At 44.6% G+C, this 21,936-nt stretch overlaps 1 protein-coding gene across 5 annotated transcripts in view; it reads right to left on the minus strand.

Moving 5' to 3' along the window:
• Positions 1 to 5,484: 5,484 nt before the first annotated feature.
• faxdc2 (fatty acid hydroxylase domain containing 2) overlaps positions 5,485 to 21,936 on the minus strand; it is a 65,219-nt gene continuing 48,767 nt past the window's right edge. Inside the window, exons 1-9 of one of the 5 annotated variants that reach the window (XM_014123918.2) lie at positions 18,028 to 18,316; positions 16,460 to 16,536; positions 15,927 to 16,021; positions 15,626 to 15,729; positions 14,907 to 15,028; positions 10,929 to 11,134; positions 7,642 to 7,747; positions 7,299 to 7,465; positions 5,485 to 6,701 (exon numbers count right to left, since the gene is read on the minus strand). In XM_014123918.2, coding sequence (XP_013979393.2) covers positions 6,545 to 6,701; positions 7,299 to 7,465; positions 7,642 to 7,747; positions 10,929 to 11,134; positions 14,907 to 15,028; positions 15,626 to 15,729; positions 15,927 to 16,021; positions 16,460 to 16,534 — 1,032 coding nt within the window. In that variant the 5' untranslated portion in view covers positions 16,535 to 16,536; positions 18,028 to 18,316 and the 3' untranslated portion in view covers positions 5,485 to 6,544. Of the gene's footprint in view, positions 6,702 to 7,298; positions 7,466 to 7,641; positions 7,748 to 10,928; positions 11,135 to 14,906; positions 15,029 to 15,625; positions 15,730 to 15,926; positions 16,025 to 16,459; positions 16,537 to 16,981; positions 17,018 to 18,027; positions 18,317 to 21,936 lie in introns of those variants that run through there. The other 4 variants (XM_045688016.1, XM_045688015.1, XM_045688014.1 and 1 more) reach the window with 4 other exon arrangements.

A 21,936-nucleotide genomic window follows, 5' to 3' on the forward strand; every position in this document is an offset into this window, starting at 1 on the left:
AGAGTCACGGATTCATTCCTTCAATTCAGTACCGCTCTTCACCAAGCCCAGAACTGGGCGGCACGTGGCCGAAGAGGTGTACCTCGTTTCCCTCCTTCAGGGAAAAGTAGTTATAGTCATAACTGTACGTTTCCTTTGTCAACTTTGTACAACACAGCTATGGGGGTAGCCCCAAGCCAACATCAAATGAAATGGCCCACGGCAGACCACCCAGAGTTCTAAGCCAACCTGTGGTATCTGGGTATTGCGCGACCCCTGGTCCACTCAATGTACATGCATAACACTCATACCAGACACAAGGCATGTAACCTCCGCGGTTCCTCAGAAGCAAACTGAGGAGGCGAAAGGGTAGAGCTGGAGACCTGTAGGACATAGTCATGACTAAGGCTGCATTAGGACACAACGTCACCTTAGAGTCGCCAAGGGCAACTTCCAACAAAAGGGGTGAACGGATAACGCGTGGAGAGCTTCAACGCGTTTAGTCGAGACCAAAACCACGAGCAGTGCAATCTTGTAGGAGAGGATCCACAGTGTCTTTAGCAGTGTCTATTGATTCAAATGGGGCCTCACAGCACATCCAAAACCAAAGTCAAATCCCAAGTGGGCGCAATAGGTTTAGAAACTGGCCTGAGACGGCATACACCCCCTTAAAAACCTTGGAGTGGCACCAATAATTCTCCCACATGACACGCTGTAAACACCCGCTATGTACAGTTGAAGTCAGAAGTTTACATACACTTAGGTTGGAATCATTATAACTTATTTTTCAACTACTCCACACATTTCTTGTTAACAAACTATAGTTTTGGCAAGTAGGTTAGGACATCTACTTTGTGCATGACAAAAGTAATTTTTCCAACAATTGTATACAGACAGATTATTTCACTTATAATTCACTGTATCAGAATTCCAGTGGGTCAGAAGTTTACATACACTAAAATGACTGTGCCTTTAAACAGCTTTGAAAATCCCAGAAAATTATGTCATGGCTTTAGAAGCTTCTGATAGGCTAATTGACATCATTTGAGTCAATTGGAGGTGTACATGTGGATGTATTTCAAGGTCTACCTTCAAACTCAGTGCCTCTTTGCTTGACATCATGGGAAAATCAAAAGAAATCAGCCAAGACCTAAGAAAAAAAATTGTAGACCTCCACAAGTCTGGTTCATCCTTGGGAGCAATTTCCAAACTCCTGAAGGTACCACGTCCATCTGTACAAACAGTAGTACATAAGTATAAACACCATGGGACCACGCAGCTGTCATACCGCTTAGGAAGGAGACGCATTCTGTCTCCTAGAGATGAATGTACTTTGGTGCGAAAAGTGCAAATCAATCCCAGAACAACAGCAAAGGCCCTTGTGAAGATGCTGGAGGAACCAGGTACAAAAGTATCTATATCCACAGTAAAACGAGTCCTATATCGACATAACCTGAAAGGCCACTCAATAAGGAAGAAGCCACAGCTCCAAAACCGCCATAAAAAAAGCCACACTACGGTTTGCAACTGCACATGGGGACAAAGATCGTACTTTTTGGAGAAATGTCCTCTGGTCTGATGAAACAAAAATAGAACTGTTTGGCCATAATGACCATTGTTATGTTTGGAGGAAAAAGGGGGAGGCTTGCAAGCCGAAGAATTCCATCCCAATCGTGAAGCACGGGGGTGGCAGCATCATGTTGTGGGTGTGCTTTGCTGCAGGAGGGACTGGTGCACTTCACAAAATGGATGGCATCATGAGGGAGAAAAATTATGTGGATGTATTGAAGCAACATCTCAAGACATCAGTCAGGAAGTTAAATCTTGGTCGCAAATGGGTCTTCCAAATGGACAATGACCCCATGCATACTTCCAAAGTTGTGGCAAAATGGCTTAAGGACAACAAAGTCAAAGTATTGGAGTGGCCATCACAAAGCCCTGACCTCAATCCCATAGAAAATGTGTGGGCTGAACTGAAAAGGTGTGTGTGAGCAAGGAGGCCTACAAACCTGACTCAGTTACACCAGCTCTGTCAGGAGGAATGGGCCAAAATTCACCCAACTTATTGTGGGAAGCTTGTGGAAGGCTACCCGAAACGTTTGACCCAAGTTAAACAATTTAAAGGCAATGCTACCAAATACTAATTGAGTGTATGTAAACTTCTGACCCACTGGGAATGTGATGAAATACATAAAAGCTGAAATAAATCATTCTCTACTATTATTCTGACATTTCACATTCTTAAAATAAAGTGGTGATCCTAACTGACGTAAGACAGGGAATTTTTACTAGTATTAAATGTCAGGAATTGTTTAAAACTGAGTTTAAATGTATTTGGCTAAGGTGTATGTAAACTTCCGACTTCAACTGTATATCAACACAACCCTCTTATGGAGGGTGCCCTTGTGGACTGTATAGTAGCAATAATGTTCAGAGGTAAACCCCTTGCCATCAGAATGGACCTTTCAGGGCCCAGATTCCAAATCTCCATCCTGCCCATGCGCCTGGGACAACAGGTCCCTGCTCAACGGGAGTTGCCACGGGTCCCTGCCTAAAAGGCGAATGATTTCCACGAGCGACAAAGGATCAATGACTCACCCTTCCCAGCATGGGCTGAATCAGGGGTGTATTCATTACAACAATTCTGTTGCAATAAGTTTTGTCTGTTGCAAAATGTTTTGCAACAGAAACAGTTTACTCTAAAGGCTCTTCAACATGACGTAAAAGCTGTTGGGTTTTTAAATGGAAGTTGTAGTTCATTTTAATTGTATGGTTTCCAGGAGTTTACATTCCAATCCGAATTGTCTGTGAAGTGTTTGGCACAAGCTGCACGTCTATAAATTATCGATTTTTCCATGCTCTAAAGTGGAGTGAAATCCACAGGGTTACTTCTAACTTCTTCCAGCCGTGAAGTGAACTACAACTTCCATTTAAGAAATAAAACTCAACAGGCTTTGCAGTAAATGATTTCTGTTGCAAAACATTTTGCAACAGACAATGTTTTGCAACAAAATTGTCATAATGAATACACCCCATGTCCACTGGTGGAAACGCATAAAGGAGTGTCAGAGGCCACTGGTGTGCGCGAGAGCGTCCGTTCTCAACAGAGCACAGGTCGCTTATTGAGAAACAGACACAAGTTTTTCCTCACAGTGCGTCGGCCCTCCCGAACATTTCCCATCTCTGGGAGACCACCCAGGGATGCAGCCTCCACTCCCGGAACGGAGGCCCCCACTGGATAGCAGATCTGCACCTGTGTTGAGGCTCCCGGGTTGTGTGCACACTGCTCTACAGTGTGAAATGGAATGCATTGAGATGGAGTTGAATAGCTCTTCTCTTGATTCAGTATGGGTGTGTGTAACACCACCTGCTTCCTTGACTCCGCTACCACCAGCCAATCATCCCTGATGATCGTGAGCATTCTGAATTTGTAGGACCTGAGGTGCTTGTTTAGGGCACGCAGGATAAAAATGGGAAGCAAAGTCCCGCCCCTTTTGGGAACCAGCCAGAGGCCCAGGACCCTCTGACATAGGAGCCACTTGGATTGCCTGCTTCTTAAGAAGGGAAGAAATCTCCTCCCTCAAAACGGGCGCTGATGCCTCTGGAAGAGTCAAGGTAATGATGCTGTAAAAACGTGGGGGACGCACAACGAATTGTAGCCTGTACCCCAACGTCAATGTTCGCATAATCCAGGGCGACACTGAGCATGCGCACCATTGGTTGACAACAGAGAGTCTCCCGTAATGCGCCATTTAAAGTGGTGGAATGGCACCTTGTGGATTGTGGGAATTTGTTTATTTTTCCATGCCTCTTTTGTTTTTTCACCACTCTGAACAACCGAGTGTCTGACTGTGGGGAATTGACTCTTTTTATTAAGCTTACATATGGAGGACACAACACTCTTGACACCCATGAACACCGTACCCCAAGTTTAAACAATGTGTCTAAGTGCCAACGTTTGCCTGAAGCCCGGTCCACTCTGGGTTCGAGGGCTTCGGCTTCCAGTGACGTACCCCAATTGGTCATGCTATTTGGGAGTACTGTTGTCACAGCGAACATCTGGGGAGGGGACCGTGCCATCTCTCCTTTCATCGAGCTAGGTGCACAGGGGCTGCTGCCTCCCCTGCTCTGCGGGTGGACCAGCTTCACCCATGGGAGTAAAACAGTGCCTGTGCCAAGCAGACTGGTGCTGCTCTTGTAGAACAGAACAAGGCTTCTGTTTGCAGACGATGTCACTGCAGCAGCAATGGTCCTCCAAAGAAGGACCACGTGGAGCGCCGCTTCCTGGTTTCTATCCCCAAAACGAGACTGCATAAACTACAGGGCCAAGCCAAACAACCCCGTAGGAGAAATCTGCTCATCCAAGTACAACTGCCTGTCTTTCTCTGGCACCTGCGACAAAGTCAATCAAAGGTGCCACCGAGATGCTGCAACGGGAAATGCGCAAGACGAAATCGGCCGTAGCAAGAATTTCATCTATGAGCTCTGCATGGGGCTCCCCAGCAGCCAAAACCATGGGCAGGTCCACACCAGCTCAGTCTGAAGCAATGCGACGGGATGCCACCCCCTGTGCCCCGTATACCTTGTCAAGCTGTGCCCCCGAAAAACTAAAGTACGGTGGAAAGTTCTTAATGTTCCGTATTGACTGACCTTTTGGACTTATGGACTGTCATTTCTCTTTGCTTATTTGAGCTGTTCTTGCCATAGTATGGACTTGGTCTTTTACCAAATAGGTATATCTTCTGTATACTACCCCTACCTTGTCACAACACAACTGATTGGCTCAAACACGTTAAGGAAAGAAATTCAACAAATTAACAAGGCACACCTGTTTAATTGAAATGCATTCCAGGTGACTACCTCATGAAGCTGGTTGAAAGAAGGCCAAGTGTGCAAAGCTGTCATCAAGGCAAAGGGTGGCTAGTTTGAAGAATCTCAAATATAAAATACATTTTGATTTAACACTTTTTTAGTTACTACATGATTCTATATGTATCATTTCATAGTTTTTTCACTACTATTCTATAATGTAGAAAATAGTAAAACATTCAGAAAAACCCTTGACTAGGTGTGTCCAATCTTTTGACTATCTTGAAGAGATTAAGTAATACATATTTTTTGGGGGACAGTTAACTGGATAAACCACTGATCCATGGGGGCGGCAGGTAGCCTAGCGGTTAAGAGCATTGGGCCAGTAACTGAAAGGTTCGAATCTCTCTGACTAGGTGAAAAATCTGTTGTGCCCTTGACCAAGGCACTTAACTCAAATTGCTCCTGTAAATCACTCTGGATAAGAGCTTCTGCTAAATTACTCAAAATGTAATCCAGCTTTCTGGAACAGTCCCCTTATCTAGTCACATCACTGATGGATGATATTGTTTTGATGAATACTGTAGCAGACTACTGATTATGTGTGTGAAAGAGTGGAGAGAATGGGAGTAAAAAAGATGATTTACAGATGTGACGATGAATGCTGATTGTGTCAAAGCTTTGAAACAAATGAGATGTTTTTTTGTTAAGGTTTTATTCTGCAACAATGCACAGTTTATGAATTACAGGTCATGTAAAAATCTATACTGATTCCCAAATCTCAACCCAGGAGTCAGACTACAGAACACAACCCTTTAAGGACCAATTTATCAATCAATACAGATTGTACAAATGTTGACAAAGATGGGATGATTGTATGGTTTTCCATAGACCAGAATCCACAAATGTACTAATATAAGGTTTTCTCCAGTTACACAGGAATCACTCAAAAAAATGCATCTTTATTATCAAGTGCCAATTACAGTAATAAAGTGCCATCCAACAATCAGATTATAAAATGTAGGATTTATAATTAAAAAGAGATATGTCCCGTCCTTATCTCCAAGCAGCAAGTTTATACTTAACAGCGGAGAACAAGGTTAGACTGAAAAGGTAGAAAGTGCTACTGCTAGGAACAGTATAACAAGATGAAACAAAAGTCTTCTGATCAAGCAGGTAAAAGTAGTAAATTACCACGATGTGTTTCCAGTGTAATGAGGTGCTTTGTAGAGTCAGGGATATGACGTAGATTCAAAGTAAACAGCATATTGGGTCAACTTCCGCAACAACGAAGAGCGTTGAAGCATGAGGCTAAACTTCTCCCCTGTTTTTGTCCCGCGGCTACCACGTTGTAAGAGCGTGAAGCAAACCCGTGCACATGCGCAGATACTGTGTGTGACTGTGAGAGCAAAGTCTTGCATCTTGCTCATCACAATATCTGCGTTGCTGCTCGTGCATCGTCATTTTGCTGACTCTACCTTTAATAAGAACTCCACTGTCTCTACTACCAAGATTAGAAAGGAACAGTGGGAGAGGAAACATCCCAGTGCCAGACTTGAGGATGGGAATACTGATTGCATCTCTATAATCTCTCCTTTCTCTGTGCACTTGTTCACTTCATCATAGATTTTCCTCTAGCTCATGCTTACACCAATCCAATGCTTTTAACCGTATGGACGAGTGCACACTACAGGAGTAAGGAGAGATTATTGGGATGTAGCTGGATGTCAGAAGTGACGTTTGGGTTTGGGGAGAATCACTGGACCTTCTTGGGGGGGTCTGGGATGCTCTCGGTCAGAGGGGTGAGGCTGAGGAGCAGGGTGTGACGCTCGAAAGCCTTGGTCTTCTTGAAGTTGGCGTCGGTCCCGTGTAACCTGTCCAGAACCCCCAGGACTCCAAAGTTCTGGTTGAACCTGCAGAGATGGAGGGTAGAGTACATAATTACTACAAAATAAGAACAGTACACTGTTTTAACGTTTCCTCCTTTGAATTTGACATGTACATTGCCTGGCTAAAGCCACAGACTCGCTGTGTTTCAGGCAGGCTAACTTGTCCATGGAACAAATCCCAAACCAAACTCCACCCTTTTACACGTATCAACTCCCCTTTTCGGATCGGGAAGGATTACATTTAATAAGCGTAAGCAATATTACAGAAAATTTCGACCTAGCCTTCAGAAGAGATATGTGGAGGAGTTATTACCATACTTTTAAGATCTGCCATGGCCGGCAGAGTCAACAAAGTCCAAAGTACAAACAAAGAACTGGACATGGGTTCACAGTAATACAAATGAATATGCCAAGAACAGTGTGCACTATATCAGTTAACATACCAAAGTCCCCTCTGGGAAAATTAAATAATTCTGTGTATGTCCCAAATGGCACCCTATGCCCTTTAAAGTGCACTACTTTTAACAAAGTCCCATAGGGCTCTGTTCAAAAGTAGTGTGTTACATAGGGAAAAGGGTGCCATTTGGGACGCAAGCCTATCTTGCATAAGACAGGACTCACTTGAGGTGATGGTAGTCATGGAACTCGGGGGAGGGCAGGAAGGGGAGGTGGTAGCCACAGTGGGAGATGGTGGTGCTGACCAGAGCCAGAGCGTACCACAGGGTGGTTGTGACCAGGTGGGAACCCAGGATAACAGGGCCGATCAGGGCAGGCAGCATGTTGGACAGCTGGGGGTGGGGCAGGACCATCAGAAACATGGTTTTACATTGTTTAGAAATACGCTATATGGTTATAAATGATCTGCTTACAAGATTATCCACAATGCAGTGTTTCAAGCTACGGTCCCCTAGTTTGACTTTGAGAGAGAGAAAGAAAGAACAGTGGAAAGGCATAAAGTGCTCACCACGTGCTCCAGAGGATGGGCGTAGAGAGAGACCACTCCGATGGGAGCCGTCCACTCATGGTGCTGCTTGTGGAAATGCTTGTAGAGGGCAGGATGGTGAAACAGCCTGACAGGGAAGGGATCACAAGTTAAATGTCAGATGGTCAAAGATACGGTCAGGGTGAGTTGTATTTTTCACTCTCAGCTCTCTGACCAAAAATATAAAATGCAACATGTAAAGATAATCCATCCACCTGACAGGTTTGGCATATCAGGAAGCGGATTAAACAGCATGATCATTACACAGGTGCACCTTGTGCTGGAGACAAAATCCACTCTAAAATGTGCAGTTTTGTCACACAACACAATGCCACAGATGTCTCAAGTGTTGAGGGAGTGTGCAATTTGCATGCTGACTGCAGGAATGTACCAGAGCCGTTGCCAGATAATTGAATGTTCATTTCTCTACCATAAGCTGCCTGCAATGTCATTTTAGAGAATTTGACAGTACGCCCAACCGGCCTCACAACCGCAGACCACGTGTAACCATGCCAGCCCAGGACCTCCACACCCAGCTTCTTTATCTGCGGGATCGTCTGAGACCAACCACCCGGAGAGCTGATGAAACTGAGGAGTATTTCTGTCTGTAAAACTCATTCTGATTGGCTGGGCCTGGCTCCCCAGTGGGTGGGCCTATGCCCTCCCAGGCCCACCCATGTCTGTGCCCCTGCCGAATGATGTAAAATCTATAGATTAGGGCCTAATGAATTTATTTCAAATGACGGATTTCCTTACGTGAACTGTAACTCAGTAAAATCGTTGAAATTGTTGCATATTGCGTTTAGATTTTTGTTCAGCATAAGTTCTTTGCCACAGCATTGAATGTGCTTGTAACATTTCAATTCCTGCACTAGCACAAAACATAATCCTTTTTGTCGTTCCATATGTTATGTGATAATGCAATATGTTCATGTTGTCCCTTTACTCAGTGCATAGCCAATAAAGCACTAAAATGTAAAAATGGTATGTGTACCTTCTACAGGCTGATAAATTCTAGCTGCCTATTAAACCAGAGGTTGACCCCTCTCTGGTGATAGGGGTCACCAAAAAACAGCACTTAGAAAGCATTTAATACCCTAAGTGATATTTCTGGGGATAAAGCCGATGGCTGTAATTCAGCTATCGGCACTTTAAATTGATAGAGATGTCTTACATACAAATCATTAAAATCCAGACGGAAAATATTTACACAAGAAGCAACCTAATAGAGTTTGACTGTGTAATATTAGGTTGCTTCTTGTGTAAATATTTTCCGTCTGGATTTTAATGATTTGTATGAGCTGGTTCACTCTGGCCTTACAAGATGGCTTATGTTTTGACCTCGGCCCAGGCACTTGGAGGCAGCTGGAGAGTGAACAGTGATAAGGATGAGAATATACAGTACCTAACGAAAATGCACACCCTTTGAATTTTTCCACATTTTGTTGTGTTACAGCTTGAATTTAAAAATGTATTAAAGTTAGATTGTTTGGGGTCACTGGCCTACACACAATACCTGATAATGTGAAAGTGGAATAATGTTTTTCAATGTCATTTTTATTTTTTAAAGCTGAAATGTCTTGAGTCACTAACTATTCAACCCGTTTGTTATGGCAAGCCTAAATAAGTTCAGGAGTAAATATTTGCTTAACAAGTTACATAATAAGTTGCATGGACTCACTCTGTGTGCAATAATAGTGTTTAACATTATTTTTGAATGACTACCTCAACTCTGTACCCCACACACAATTATCTGTAAGATCCCTCTGTCGAGCACTGAATTTCAAACACAGATTCAACCACAAAGACCAGGGAGGTTTTCCAATGCCTCACCAAGAAGGGCATCTATTGGTAGATGGGTAAAACAAGACAAAGCAGACACTGAATATCCCTTTGAGCATGGTGAAGTTATTAATTAGACTTTGAATGGTGTATCAATACACCCAGTCACTACAAGGATATAGGTGTCCTTCCTAACTCAGTTGCCAGGGAAAGAAACCGCTCAGGGATTTTAAAACAGAGTGTAATGGCTGTGATAGGAGAAAACTGAGGACGGATCAACAACATTGTAGTTACTCCACAACACTAACGTAATTAACAGAGTGAAAGAATATATATATATATTGCATCCTGTTTGCAACTATTCACTTTTTGGCCTGAATACAAAGTGTTATTTTTTAGTCAAATCCAGTACAACACATTATGGTGTTCCACTCTTCATATTTTCAAGCATAGTGGTGGCTGGATCATGTTATGGGTATGCTTGTAATCATTAAGGACTGGGGAGTTTCAGGATTAAAGAAAAGGAATGGAGCTTGGCACAGGCAAAATCCTAGAGGAAAACCTGGTTAAGTCTGTTTTCCACCAGACACTAGGAGACAAATTCACTCTTCAGCAGGACAATAACCTAAAACACAAGGCCAAATCTACACTGGAGTTGCTTACCAAGAAGACAGTGAATGTTCCTGAATGGCCGAGTTACAGTTTTGACTTCAAAATCTACTTAAAAATCAATGGCAAGACTTGAAAATGGTGGTCCAGCAATGATCAACAACCAATTTGACAGAGCTTGAAGAATTTTGAAAAGATTAAATGGGCAAGTGAATGCACAATCCAGGTGTGGAAAGCTCTTAGAGACTTACCCAGAAAGACTCACAGCTGTAATCGCTGCCAAAGGTGATTCTACAAAGTATTGACTCAGGGGTGTGAATATTTAGTATATTAGATAATTCTGTATTTCATTTTCAAGAAATCTTCTAAAATGTAAAAAAAAGAAGGGGTATTGTGTGTAGATGGGTGTGAAAAAACAGCCATTTCCTCCATTTTGAATTCAGGCTGCAACAACACAATGTGGAATAAGGCAAGGGGTATTGGGTGTAAATGTGTGTGAAAAAACAGCCTTTCCTCCAGTTTGAATTCAGGCTGCAACAACACAATGTAGAATAAGTCAAGGGGTATTGTGTGTAGACGGGTGAGAAAAAAACAGCCATTTCCTCCATTTTGAATTCAGGCTGCAACAACACAATGTGGAATAAGGCAAGGGGTAGTAATACATTGTGAAGACACCGTCATGAGTATCTTGTCTTTGGAACCTCTCAGAGGAACGTGTCTGTTTCCCCATATGCATATGTCTGTCTATTGTTAATCTATTAAACATCGTAATCGTTCGCTTATCTTTGGGTACAGCATTTTCCACACCAATCAATTATTCCTGACAAGGCCCTGTATTGTATATGAGAAACCATGCTGCCCCCCTCCTCAGCCACTACCTGTGTGAGTAGTAGAACAAAAGCTCCTCCAACACGGCGCAGAAGGCCATCTCCAACAGGCCTCGGTGGAAGGTGGGCAGCTCTGGGCCGCAGGGATTCCCCCTAGAAAACATAACTGCCCAGCACACCACCACCATGGGAGCAGAGATGAAGAGCTGGTTGAGGACCACCGTCTTCACAGCGTGGCGCAGCTTCACTGGGTCAACCTACGGGATGGGGACAGTTTTAGTGGCAAATGTCAGGTCTCCGTTTTCTTCAAGTAATCAATTATCATCACCCATTTCTGCAATCATTAGTCTTCTTGTTTATTGTTCACTTAGTTGAACTTGTTTTGTTTACTTCAAAGTCTTCAATTTCTGATAGTTTTTAAGATGTAAGTAGGGGTCCTATTTCATTTTTTAACATCTTCCTGCGGCTACGCTCGTTTGTTGTGTACTTAGAATATAATTACTCTAGTTAGCACCATCAATCTTTCTTAGGAAACCACAACGTAGCAATAAAGTCATTTGTTGATAGTGTGTTCATCCGTCTGAAAGAATTTGGATGGTGTCCATGACAAATCCACAGATGTACAAATCAAACACCCGCTACATACATCACTGTATAGCTGATTTAGAGAGACCATAGTAACATCATAGTAATGTTAATTCAGAAATATATTTATTCCAAATGAATTAAACAGATCTACGCTTTATAAATCAGATAAAGAGGTTATGTCCAGTTGGTAAGAGCTTGACGCCTTGATAAGTTCCTTTCCTGAGGATGGCTCACCTCTCACAGTTCTGGGTGACTTTAACCTCCCCACGTCTACTTTTGACTCATTCCTCTCTGCCTCCTTTCCACTCCTCTCCTCTTTTGACCTCACCCTCTCACCTTCCCCCCTACTCACAAGGCAGGCAATACGCTTGACCTCATCTTTACTAGATGCTGTTCTTCCACTAATCTCATTGCAACTCCCCTCCAAGTCTCTGACCACTACCTTGTATCCTTTTCCCTCTCGCTCTCATCCAACACTTCTCACTCTGCCCCTACTCGGATGGTATTGCGCCGTCCCAACCTTCGCTCTCTCTCTCCCGCTACTCTCTCCTCTTCCATCCTATCATCTCTTCCCTCTGCTCAAACCTTCTCCAACCTATCTCCTGATTCTGCCTCCTCAACCCTCCTCTCCTCCCTCTCTGCATCCTTTGATTTTCTCTGTCCCCTATCCTCCAGGCCGGCTCGGTCCTCCCCTCCTGCTCCGTGGCTCGACGACTCACTGCGAGCTCACAGAACAGGGCTCCGGGCAGCCGAGCGGAAATGGAGGAAAACTCGCTTCCCTGCGGACCTGGCATCCTTTCACTCCCTCCTCTCTACATTTTCCTCTTCTGTCTCTGCTGCTAAAGCCACCTTCTACCACTCTAAATTCCAAGCATCTGCCTCTAACCCTAGGAAGCTCTTTGCTACCTTCTCCTCCCTCCTGAATCCTCCTCCCCCTCCCCCCCTCCTCCCTCTCTGCGGATGACTTCGTCAACCATTTTGAAAAGAAGGTTAACGACATCCGATCCTCGTTTGCTAAGTCAAACGACACCGCTGGTCCTGCTCACACTGCCCTACCCTGTGCTTTGACCTCTTTCTCCCCTCTCTCTCCAGATGAAATCTCGCGTCTTGTGACGGCCGGCCGCCCAACAACCTGCCCACTTGACCCTATCCCCTCCTCTCTTCTCCAGACCATTTCCGGAGACCTTCTCCCCTACCTCACCTCGCTCATCAACTCATCCTTGACCGCTGGCTACGTCCCTTCCGTCTTCAAGAGAGCGAGAGTTGCACCCCTTCTGAAAAAACCTACACTCGATCCCTCCGATGTCAACAACTACAGACCAGTATCCCTTCTTTCTTTTCTCTCCAAAACTCTTGAACGTGCCGTCCTTGGCCAGCTCTCTTGCTATCTCTCTCAGAATGACCTTCTTGATCCTAATCAGTCAGGTTTCAAGACTGGGCATTCAACTGAGACTGCTCTTCTCTGTGTCACGGAGTCTCTCCGCACTGCTAAAGCTAACTCTCTCTCCTCTGCTCTCATCCTTCTAGACCTATCTGCTGCCTTTGATACTGTGAACCATCAGATCCTCCTCTCCACCCTCTCCGAGCTGGGCATCTCCGGCGCGGCCCACGCTTGGATTGCGTCCTACCTGACAGGTCGCTCCTACCAGGTGGCGTGGCGAGAATCTGTCTCCGCACCACGTGCTCTCATCACTGGTGTCCCCCAGGGCTCTGTTCTAGGCCCTCTCCTATTCTCGCTATACACCAAGTCTCTTGGCTCTGTCATATCCTCACATGGTCTCTCCTATCATTGCTACGCAGACGACACACAATTAATCTTCTCCTTTCCCCCTTCTGACAACCAGGTGGCGAATCGCATCTCTGCATGTCTGGCAGACATATCAGTGTGGATGACGGATCACCACCTCAAGCTGAACCTCGGCAAGACGGAGCTGCTCTTCCTCCCGGGGAAGGACTGCCCGTTCCATGATCTCGCCATCACCGTTGACAACTCCCTGGTGTCCTCCTCCCAGAGTGCTAAGAACCTTGGAGTGACCCTGGACAACACCCTGTCGTTCTCCACTAACATCAAGGCGGTGACCCGATCCTGTAGGTTCATGCTCTACAACATTTACAGAGTACGACCCTGCCTCACACAGGAAGCGGCGCAGGTCCTAATCCAGGCACTTGTCCTTTCCCGCCTGGATTACTGCAACTCGCTGTTTGCTGGGCTCCCTGCCTGTGCCATTAAACCCCTACAACTCATCCAGAACGCCGCAGCCCGTCTGGTGTTCAACCTTCCCAAGTTCTCTCACGTCACCCCGCTCCTCCGCTCTCTCCACTGGCTTCCAGTTGAAGCTCGCATCCGTTACAAGACCATGGTGCTTGCCTACGGAGCTGTGAGGGGAACGGCACCTCCGTACCTCCAGGCTCTGATCAGGCCCTACACCCAAACAAGGGCACTGCGTTCATCCACCTCTGGCCTGCTCGCCTCCCTACCTCTGAGGAAGCACAGTTCCCGCTCAGCCCAGTCAAAACTGTTCGCTGCTCTGGCACCCCAATGGTGGAACAAGCTCCCTCACGACGCCAGGACAGCGGAGTCAATCACCACCTTCCGGAGACACCTGAAACCCCACCTCTTCAAGGAATACCTGGGATAGGATAAAGTTATCCTTCTAACCCCCCTAAAAGATTTAGATGCACTATTGTAAGTGGTTGTTCCACTGGATATTATAAGGTGAATGCACCAATTTGTAAGTCGCTCTGGATAAGAGCGTCTGCTAAATGACTTAAATGTAAATGTAAATGGTAAAGTATAGTTATCCTCAGTCCGGTCTCATGTTTTCTGAGCTTTGCACCCTCACATTCAAAAATCATCACTGACCTTTGAAACTCACAGGGCAGTTCTTCAATATCTGGCTACATTATTTGGTGAGTATATCAAGCTGCATTTGGCATATATTATAAACAGGTAATGTTTATGACTGATAAGCGCTTTGAGTAACACAATGTCACTTAAGTATCTAATCTTCCACAGATTGCAGGAAATGGCAGGCTCGGGTAAACACTTTAAGTAACCAGCGGTAGTCAGTAATGGCAGTCGTTCTCTCACTAGTGTCCTGTAAAACAACATCTATTCATCAAACTCAGTAAGAGGACATTGGTCCGATCGACTGATGGACATGCCGTTCATAGAGACCTGAGTTTTTCCTGACTACGGGACCTGAACATGATCAGGAGAGAACCTCCTGGCCCTATTTATGATGACACTGAATTTCACAACACACATGCTAGTACAAACACACACGCACGTGAGAGCACACACACACACAACTCCTTTCACTAGAGTGAAATGTGAGGCTTTCAGAAGGATGATCATTTATTACAGTAGACAGGAAGGGCTCTAATCAGGAAGGTCATGGTGAGATACAGGTGTGTAAAACTGGATTAGACTGACTGTACCGGGTTGTTCTTGTCCACCTGTATTCTGTAACGGGTGATGAAGTTGGGCATTCCAGTGTAATCAACCAGCATGAGCAGAAGATTGGACCCCCAGAAAGCCGCAAAAGGCACAAACATCGCCCCTGTTCAGCACAACCAAAATCAATGCATTACATGCAATACAACAACCGCATCATGTACACATGAACCAATTCAAGATACAGCATGCCCTAACATTGTCTAAGAACAGCTCAGCAGGTTTCACTCAATCAGTACATTAACATCTCATAAAAATGATATAAAACCAAAGATGGTGACTGAAGTGCCAAAACAGTCACTATTTTGCCTTTATAGTGCACTACTTTTGACTAGGGCCCATAGGGCAGTATGTAGGGAATAGGGTGCCATTTCAGACCCAGCCTTTACAAATCACATGACATCATCTCTAGACAGATGTTTGTGCCTAATAATGGACGGAACATAAATATAGTTCACAACTCAATTCTGGGGAGAAGAAGAAAGAAGCCTGAACTTTTTACGTTGTTTGTCTTTCTTATATCACCCAGATATCAGAGCTGTGGAACATCAGAATTCCATGAGAGAGTTGTACTGGGCTGCTCACCACAGTCTATTTCTTCCTGTTCCTTTGTGCAGCATATAATACTTCCTTTAGTTTACGTCGAATGTTATTTCCAGCAGGACACCGTGCTTCAGATCCCACCAGTTACATTGTCTCTTACCGGCATAGAACAAGGCTGTCTCGTGTCCCTCCCACCTCCGGTGTACTTTGGTCCACTGGTTTTGCCAGAAGTCTCCTGATGCTCCCCAAAACCTCTGCAGATGCCTGGGAGGCACAGAGAAAAGGCTATGGTTACAACTAGTCCCACAAATCTGTGGTTGCAATAACAATTCAATATTGTTCTTATTACTCTAAATGGAACTAATTCATATTATTCCAGTGTTCACAGTGTAAATATCGCATTGGTTAATGTTTGCTCTGAAATCATCCCTGTCCCTACAGTGGATGTTTGTTGTTATTACCATGTTAAGGAGTTCCCAAAGGCTGCCAGGACAAAGAGGCCAGATCCAATGATGATAACCGCTTTCATCACTGAGTCCAACAGGCCTCCTTGGGCCTCCAATAGGAAGAGAAAACAACAATTATTTAAAAAATCTGCTCTCTGGCCCAACAGTCTCCACAACTCTTTACTTTTCAAGTCACCTTCTGCAATGATCACTATTCCCTCAACTCACATCATCATGTGTATAAACTGTATCTAGAATTCCCTCTGCACTGGATATAATGAAATGCAGTCCTACAAGTTAGACCTGTACTGACATGTATCCAGAGAAGTACAGTTAAGTAGCATAGGTCACTCCTTTTAGCCTGCTATGTGTCATTGCAAAACAATGGCACATGACACAGAGTACAAGGAGTGAAATGTTAGCTAAACAGACTGCTACCCAGGCTAGAAAGAGACTGTCTATGACTCAGTCTTACTTGTTCAACAAATGAATTGTAAACATCCAGATGTCAATTACACTGCATGATTGAGGGGGGGGGATGTTCTTACCTGTCTTTGACTGCTTGGGTTCCTTTGGACAGGGACCTGAACTTTGCTGTTCATTTGAGTGACTTCGCCCTTCATGTCTTAAAAGAAAACACATTTATTGTATAATGCAGGCTACCATACATGTTTTCTTTTCACAAGCCCTGGCTGGCACTTTTGTATTTTTGCTTTATCAAACTTTATTTGCCACATGTGCCGAATACAACAAGTGTAGACTTTACCATGAAATTATAACTTACAAGCCCCTAACCAACAGTGAAGTTCAAGAAGAAAATATTTACCAAGTAGACTAAAATAAAAAGTAATTATAAAAAGTAGCACAATAAGGAGGCTATATACAGGGTGCACCAGTACTGAGTCAGTGTGCAGGGGTACAGGCTAGTTGAGGTAATCTGTACATGTTAGATCAATTCCAATGTTTTATGATTGATTTATACTGTCCAAAGTCCTGTCTTATCATATGATTTTACAACAATAGATTGTGGCTGGAATGTACAGTTGCAGGTTGATGTATAATCTGATTACCATTCATTTGAGCTCGATTTTCAAACACATTCCTGAGGATAACAAGCAAGATTGGCATGCATTGTAACAAGATTAGTGAAAGCAATCTTACCGACAATGATTGTATAGAAGTGGGCTTCTATATTTTTTAAATGATAACGTGTTCTTATACAAAAGCTTGCAGTAAAAAAATGGCTAAATCCAATCAGGGTATATCTTTTGGATCAACCAGACAACAGTCTATTTACATTGGGCAACAAAAGCAGGCTAGTATAAATTCTGCATGCAAAGCATAGGCCTAACTAACCCAATATGTAGGCCTACTATTTAGGAGCCTAAACATTCCCCATACTTGTTAAGGTCCAAGGAACTTATTCAGTATGTTATTTTCAGAAGTAGACTGGCTCTGACAGCCATCTAAACGTGCATCGATTCTCAGTTGCGATACGGTTCTAGAAACATAAAGCACTTTACTTTCATATCACATCAAAATACACACACTGTAGGCTACACAGTTTTAACCGGCTTTATCACGGTGGCAGCCAACAGCGCTAACACATTTCTGGCAGCCTTCTTTATGTTACACACAGGTGTTTGGCTCGTACTGGATAGTTAATTAGCACAAGTGGTCCCTCCGTCTTCCACACTATAACGTGGAGATCGGCTATGGTCGTGTGGTAACAATAACCCTGTAAAGGTGTGTATCAATTTGAAGGTTTTATTTTTTGAAAATTGTTTCTCGCTGATATGTTCCCAAAACCGTACCGCAAGCAACGCGTGTTAATGTCCAGACCGAGCGTAGGGGCTCTTACAAAAACACTAATTACTGACGCCTTCCTCCAATGATGTGTAATGGAAATGAGAGTCATGATCAAGGAATAAAAATACAGTTTGCTAAATTGACTCAGACTGCCCTATTGGCTGACTACAATTATTTTTTACAGATTGCATAAGGCTCAGTGAAATTGATAGCCTGTAGAATACAGTAAACTCCAGATCAGTATCTAATCCAACGTCAATAGAAGGAGATGAGAGCAATAGGTAGATACGGGTCGCCGACTACTTACTGCTGTAGTTTCCTCGGACGATCGCAATCTACACAACTATGTTTCCAGTCGGTAGGCTATATACAGCCTATTATTTTACATAAAAGTCGCAGCTTCAATTTGATGTATTTACAACCCTATACGACTTATGATTGGTGGATAAATTGTCAGCTGACCATGAAAAAAGCACAAAGCTGCGATCTCCTTTATTTTCGTCTAGGTGATGGCTTTTGTAATCTTCTGTCTTCCACATGTATTCGGGTGAAGGTTGAACGAACTGTTAATGGCCTTTTGTTATCGCCTTTCCCCTCGAACCCTGGCGGGGTTGAGCGGGTGATGTTTATTTTTTTATTCCCTGGGAAACGTTATAGTAGCCTATACTGACTTCGCCTTATCCTCAGGTTAGAATCAAGATTGTGACTGAATTGGGCCACTGTCAATTCCAGATCTTAAATTGATCCTGTGTTTCTGGACCAGGCATGCAAAGGTTTAGTATAGAATAGAAAATAATTGTATTTTTCCTGTGAGGGTAGGTCTCATGTTGACTTTGTTGCACAACATTCAACAAGTGATAACCATAACTTTCTTATACAGGGAAAGGGTCTGAAAAATTCCGAGGTAAAGTTGGTTTCATATTCACACATTTGGACATTCAACAGACATTCGCCAAAAGCCATTTAAAATGGTAAAAATCAATAACTAATTGATTGTCACAGAAACATGAAAATGGATGTGGTTTATTCTATAAATGTCTAGCATACTTTTACAAACGTTGTTTTGAGGAAAATAATCCAGTTTTGACTTGATAGAGGGCATGTAGTTCGTCTAGAGGGCATGTGGTCAAAGTTCTAACGAGTCTGTTCCAGTTTCAACTGTTCTGCCTGCGACTATGGAACCCTGACCTGTTCACTGGACGTGCTACCTGTCCCAGACCTGCTGTTTTCAACTCTCTAGAGACAGCAGGAGCGGTAGAGATACTCTCAATGATCGGCTATGAAAAGCCAACTGACGTTTACTCTTGAGGTGCTGACCTGTTGCACCCTCGACAACTACTGTGATTATTATTATTTGACCATGCTGGTCATTTATGAACATTTGAACATCTTGGCCATGTTCTGTTATAATCTCCACCCGGCACAGCCAGAAGAGGACTGGCCACCCCTCATAGCCTGGTTCCTCTCTAGGTTTCTTCCTAGGTTCTGGCCTTTCTAGGGAGTTTTTCCTAGCCACCGTGCTTCTACACTGTCACGTCCTGACCAGTAAGGGGTCATTTTGTTATTGTAGTATGGTGAGGACGTGGCAGGGGTGTGTTTGCTTTGTGTGTTTCGTGTTTTTTGGGTTATGATCTGTAGTAGAGTTAAAATGGTTATTCCATCAAACTTCAAATTATTAGAATAGTACACAACGCAGAACAGAACAATCAGGTTGAGGGTCAGTGGCCAAAGCCCGCGAACAGGAATATTCCAAGTTCAGACAGAAGAGGGGAGTCAGATCGCTATGATCGCCAGGAACTTTACTTTTGGTTTCTAATTTTAATTGTTGCGCTACTGGTGATGCCTGTTGATGTTAGGTAGGCAGCTACAGTAGCTGAATGATGTTAACATCTTCGGGTTTTGTTTCATTAAATGTATTTTATTTCATCTGGGTGCTTACGTCACCTACTAACACCCTGGTACTACCCGTAGCTCCCGTTCAACTCAGTCTGATAAAACACTGAGAGAGAAAGGTATGTGTTGCAGATTACTCTTTTGTAGAAGTCCGTAATGTGAAATAAATAAAACGTCCCAAGGTTAATGCTGTAGATATTGTTATAAGGGGATGTGAGACTATTGAAACACGTAACTTTCAGTTTTATTGTTGTTATTAATATAGTTTGCAGAGTGCTAAAAGTGTTGCTAGCTAGCATGCCTTTCTGTGATGCAGACGGCTAGCTGAGCTGCTGACTGGTGATGGTGTTGCATTATGGGAGATGTAGTTTTGGCCCTCTAAGGTCTGAATGGGATAAAGGCGATTTCACGTTGTAACTTGTTTGTGTTGCAGTGCTTTTGTACATGAGTTGTTGTATTTTGGTACTGTCAACACTGAAAGCACCTAGCAATGTATTGGAGATGTGAGACAGGATATGTGTTTTACCTTTCTTCATGCTCCTGTGTAGAACAGCTTGTCAGGTGGTGCATTGGAGACTGATGTTCCTGTCCTGTCTTTTCACAATCCTATTGCAGGTATGGTTCTATTGTCTAAGAATTAAGATTATACATTCTTTGTATTAAGGACTGGTTATTATTTTATACTATACATTATGGCTTTATGTATGAGTGTGATTGTGAGAGTCTGAGAAAACACTGAGAGAGAAAGAACAACTTGTCAGGTGGTGCATTGGAGACTGATGTGTTCCTGTCCTGTCTTTTCACAATACTATTGCAGATCAACATAAAAGACAGCCGTGGTGTCACTCTTCATTTCTTCAGATCTATGTTTAGAGGCAGCTGTTCCTCGTTGCCTCTAATTGAAGGTCCTATTTAGTAGGGGTGTTTTTTCCATGGGTTTTGTGGGTAGTTGTTCCGTGTATAGCTGTGAGCCTTACAGGACTGTTTTTCGTCGTTGTTTTTGAAAACGTTTTTTTTTTTTTTTCTTCTAATAAAAGAAGATGAGTATTCATATACCCGCTGCGTTTTGGTCCACTTTTTACGACGAACCTGACAGAACTACCCACCAAACGAGGACCAGGCAGCGGAGAAAGGAGCAGCAAAGGAGCTATAGGGAGTCATAGACCTGGGAGGAGATCCTGGATGGGGCAGGACCATGGCACCAGGCTGGGGAGTACCAACGCCCTAAGGAGGAGCTGGAGGCAGCCAAGGCGGAGCGGCGCCATTACGAGGCATTATTCGCACGGATTGGCGAGTGCGAGAGGCAGCCCCCCATGCTTATTATGGGGAGCAACGGATCATGAAGGCACCAAGCTATGCGAAAATACGCACCGCAGCTATCATGCCTCAGCACAGCCCAGTTCGCCCTGTGCCAGCACTCCGCCCGTGCCAAGCTATGTTAACAATCCAGCCAGAACGGGTTGTGCAGGTTGTGCGCTCCAGTGTGTAGTCAAGGCCCCGTGTATCCAGTTCCTGTTCCTCGCACTAGCCTTGAGGTGCGTGTCACCAGCCTGGCACCTCCAAAGCCAGCCCCACGCACCAGGCCTTTAGTGCGCCTGCCCAGTCCGGTACGTCCTGTTCCTGCTCCTCGCACTAGCCCTGTGGTGCGCGTCCCTAGTCTGGCGCCTCCAAAGCCAGCCCCATGCACCAGGCCTTTAGTGCGCCTGCCCAGTCCAGTATGTCCTGCTCCTCGCACTAGCCCTGTGGTGCGCGTCCCTAGTCTGGCGCCTCCAAAGCCGGCCCCACGCACCAGGCCTTTAGGGCGCAGTGCCCCGTCTAGAGCTTCCGGCGACAGTGCCCCGTCTAGAGCTTCCGGCGACAGTGCCTACAGTCCGGAGCCGCCAGAGTCGCCCGCCAGTCCGGCGCCGCCAGAGTCGCCCGCCAGTCCGGCGCCGCCAGAGTCGCCCACCAGTCCGGCGCCGCCAGAATCACTCCTCAGCCCAGAGCCTTCAGCGGGGGTGGACAGGTTAGGTTGGGGACTAGGGCCGGAACCAGAGCCACCTCCGTAGGGGGGAGTTTGGGGAAGGGGGGGTGTTTGCACAGGAACAGTCGGTGACGGTGGCCACCCTCCCTTCCCTCCCTTTAGTTATTTTTTTTTGGGGGGGGGGTATTGTTGGGGTCTTTTGGTTAAGGTGCATTCGGGGTCTGCACCTTTGGGGGGGGGTACTGTCACATCCTGACCAGTAAGGGGTCATTTTGTTATTGAAGTATGGTCAGGACGTGGCAGGGGTGTGTTTGTTTTGTGTGTTTCGGGGTTTTTTGGGTTATGATCTATGTTAATATA

Source organism: Salmo salar, chromosome ssa10 (genome assembly GCF_905237065.1).
Source record: "Salmo salar chromosome ssa10, Ssal_v3.1, whole genome shotgun sequence".
NCBI classification, from domain to species: Eukaryota; Metazoa; Chordata; class Actinopteri; order Salmoniformes; family Salmonidae; genus Salmo; species Salmo salar.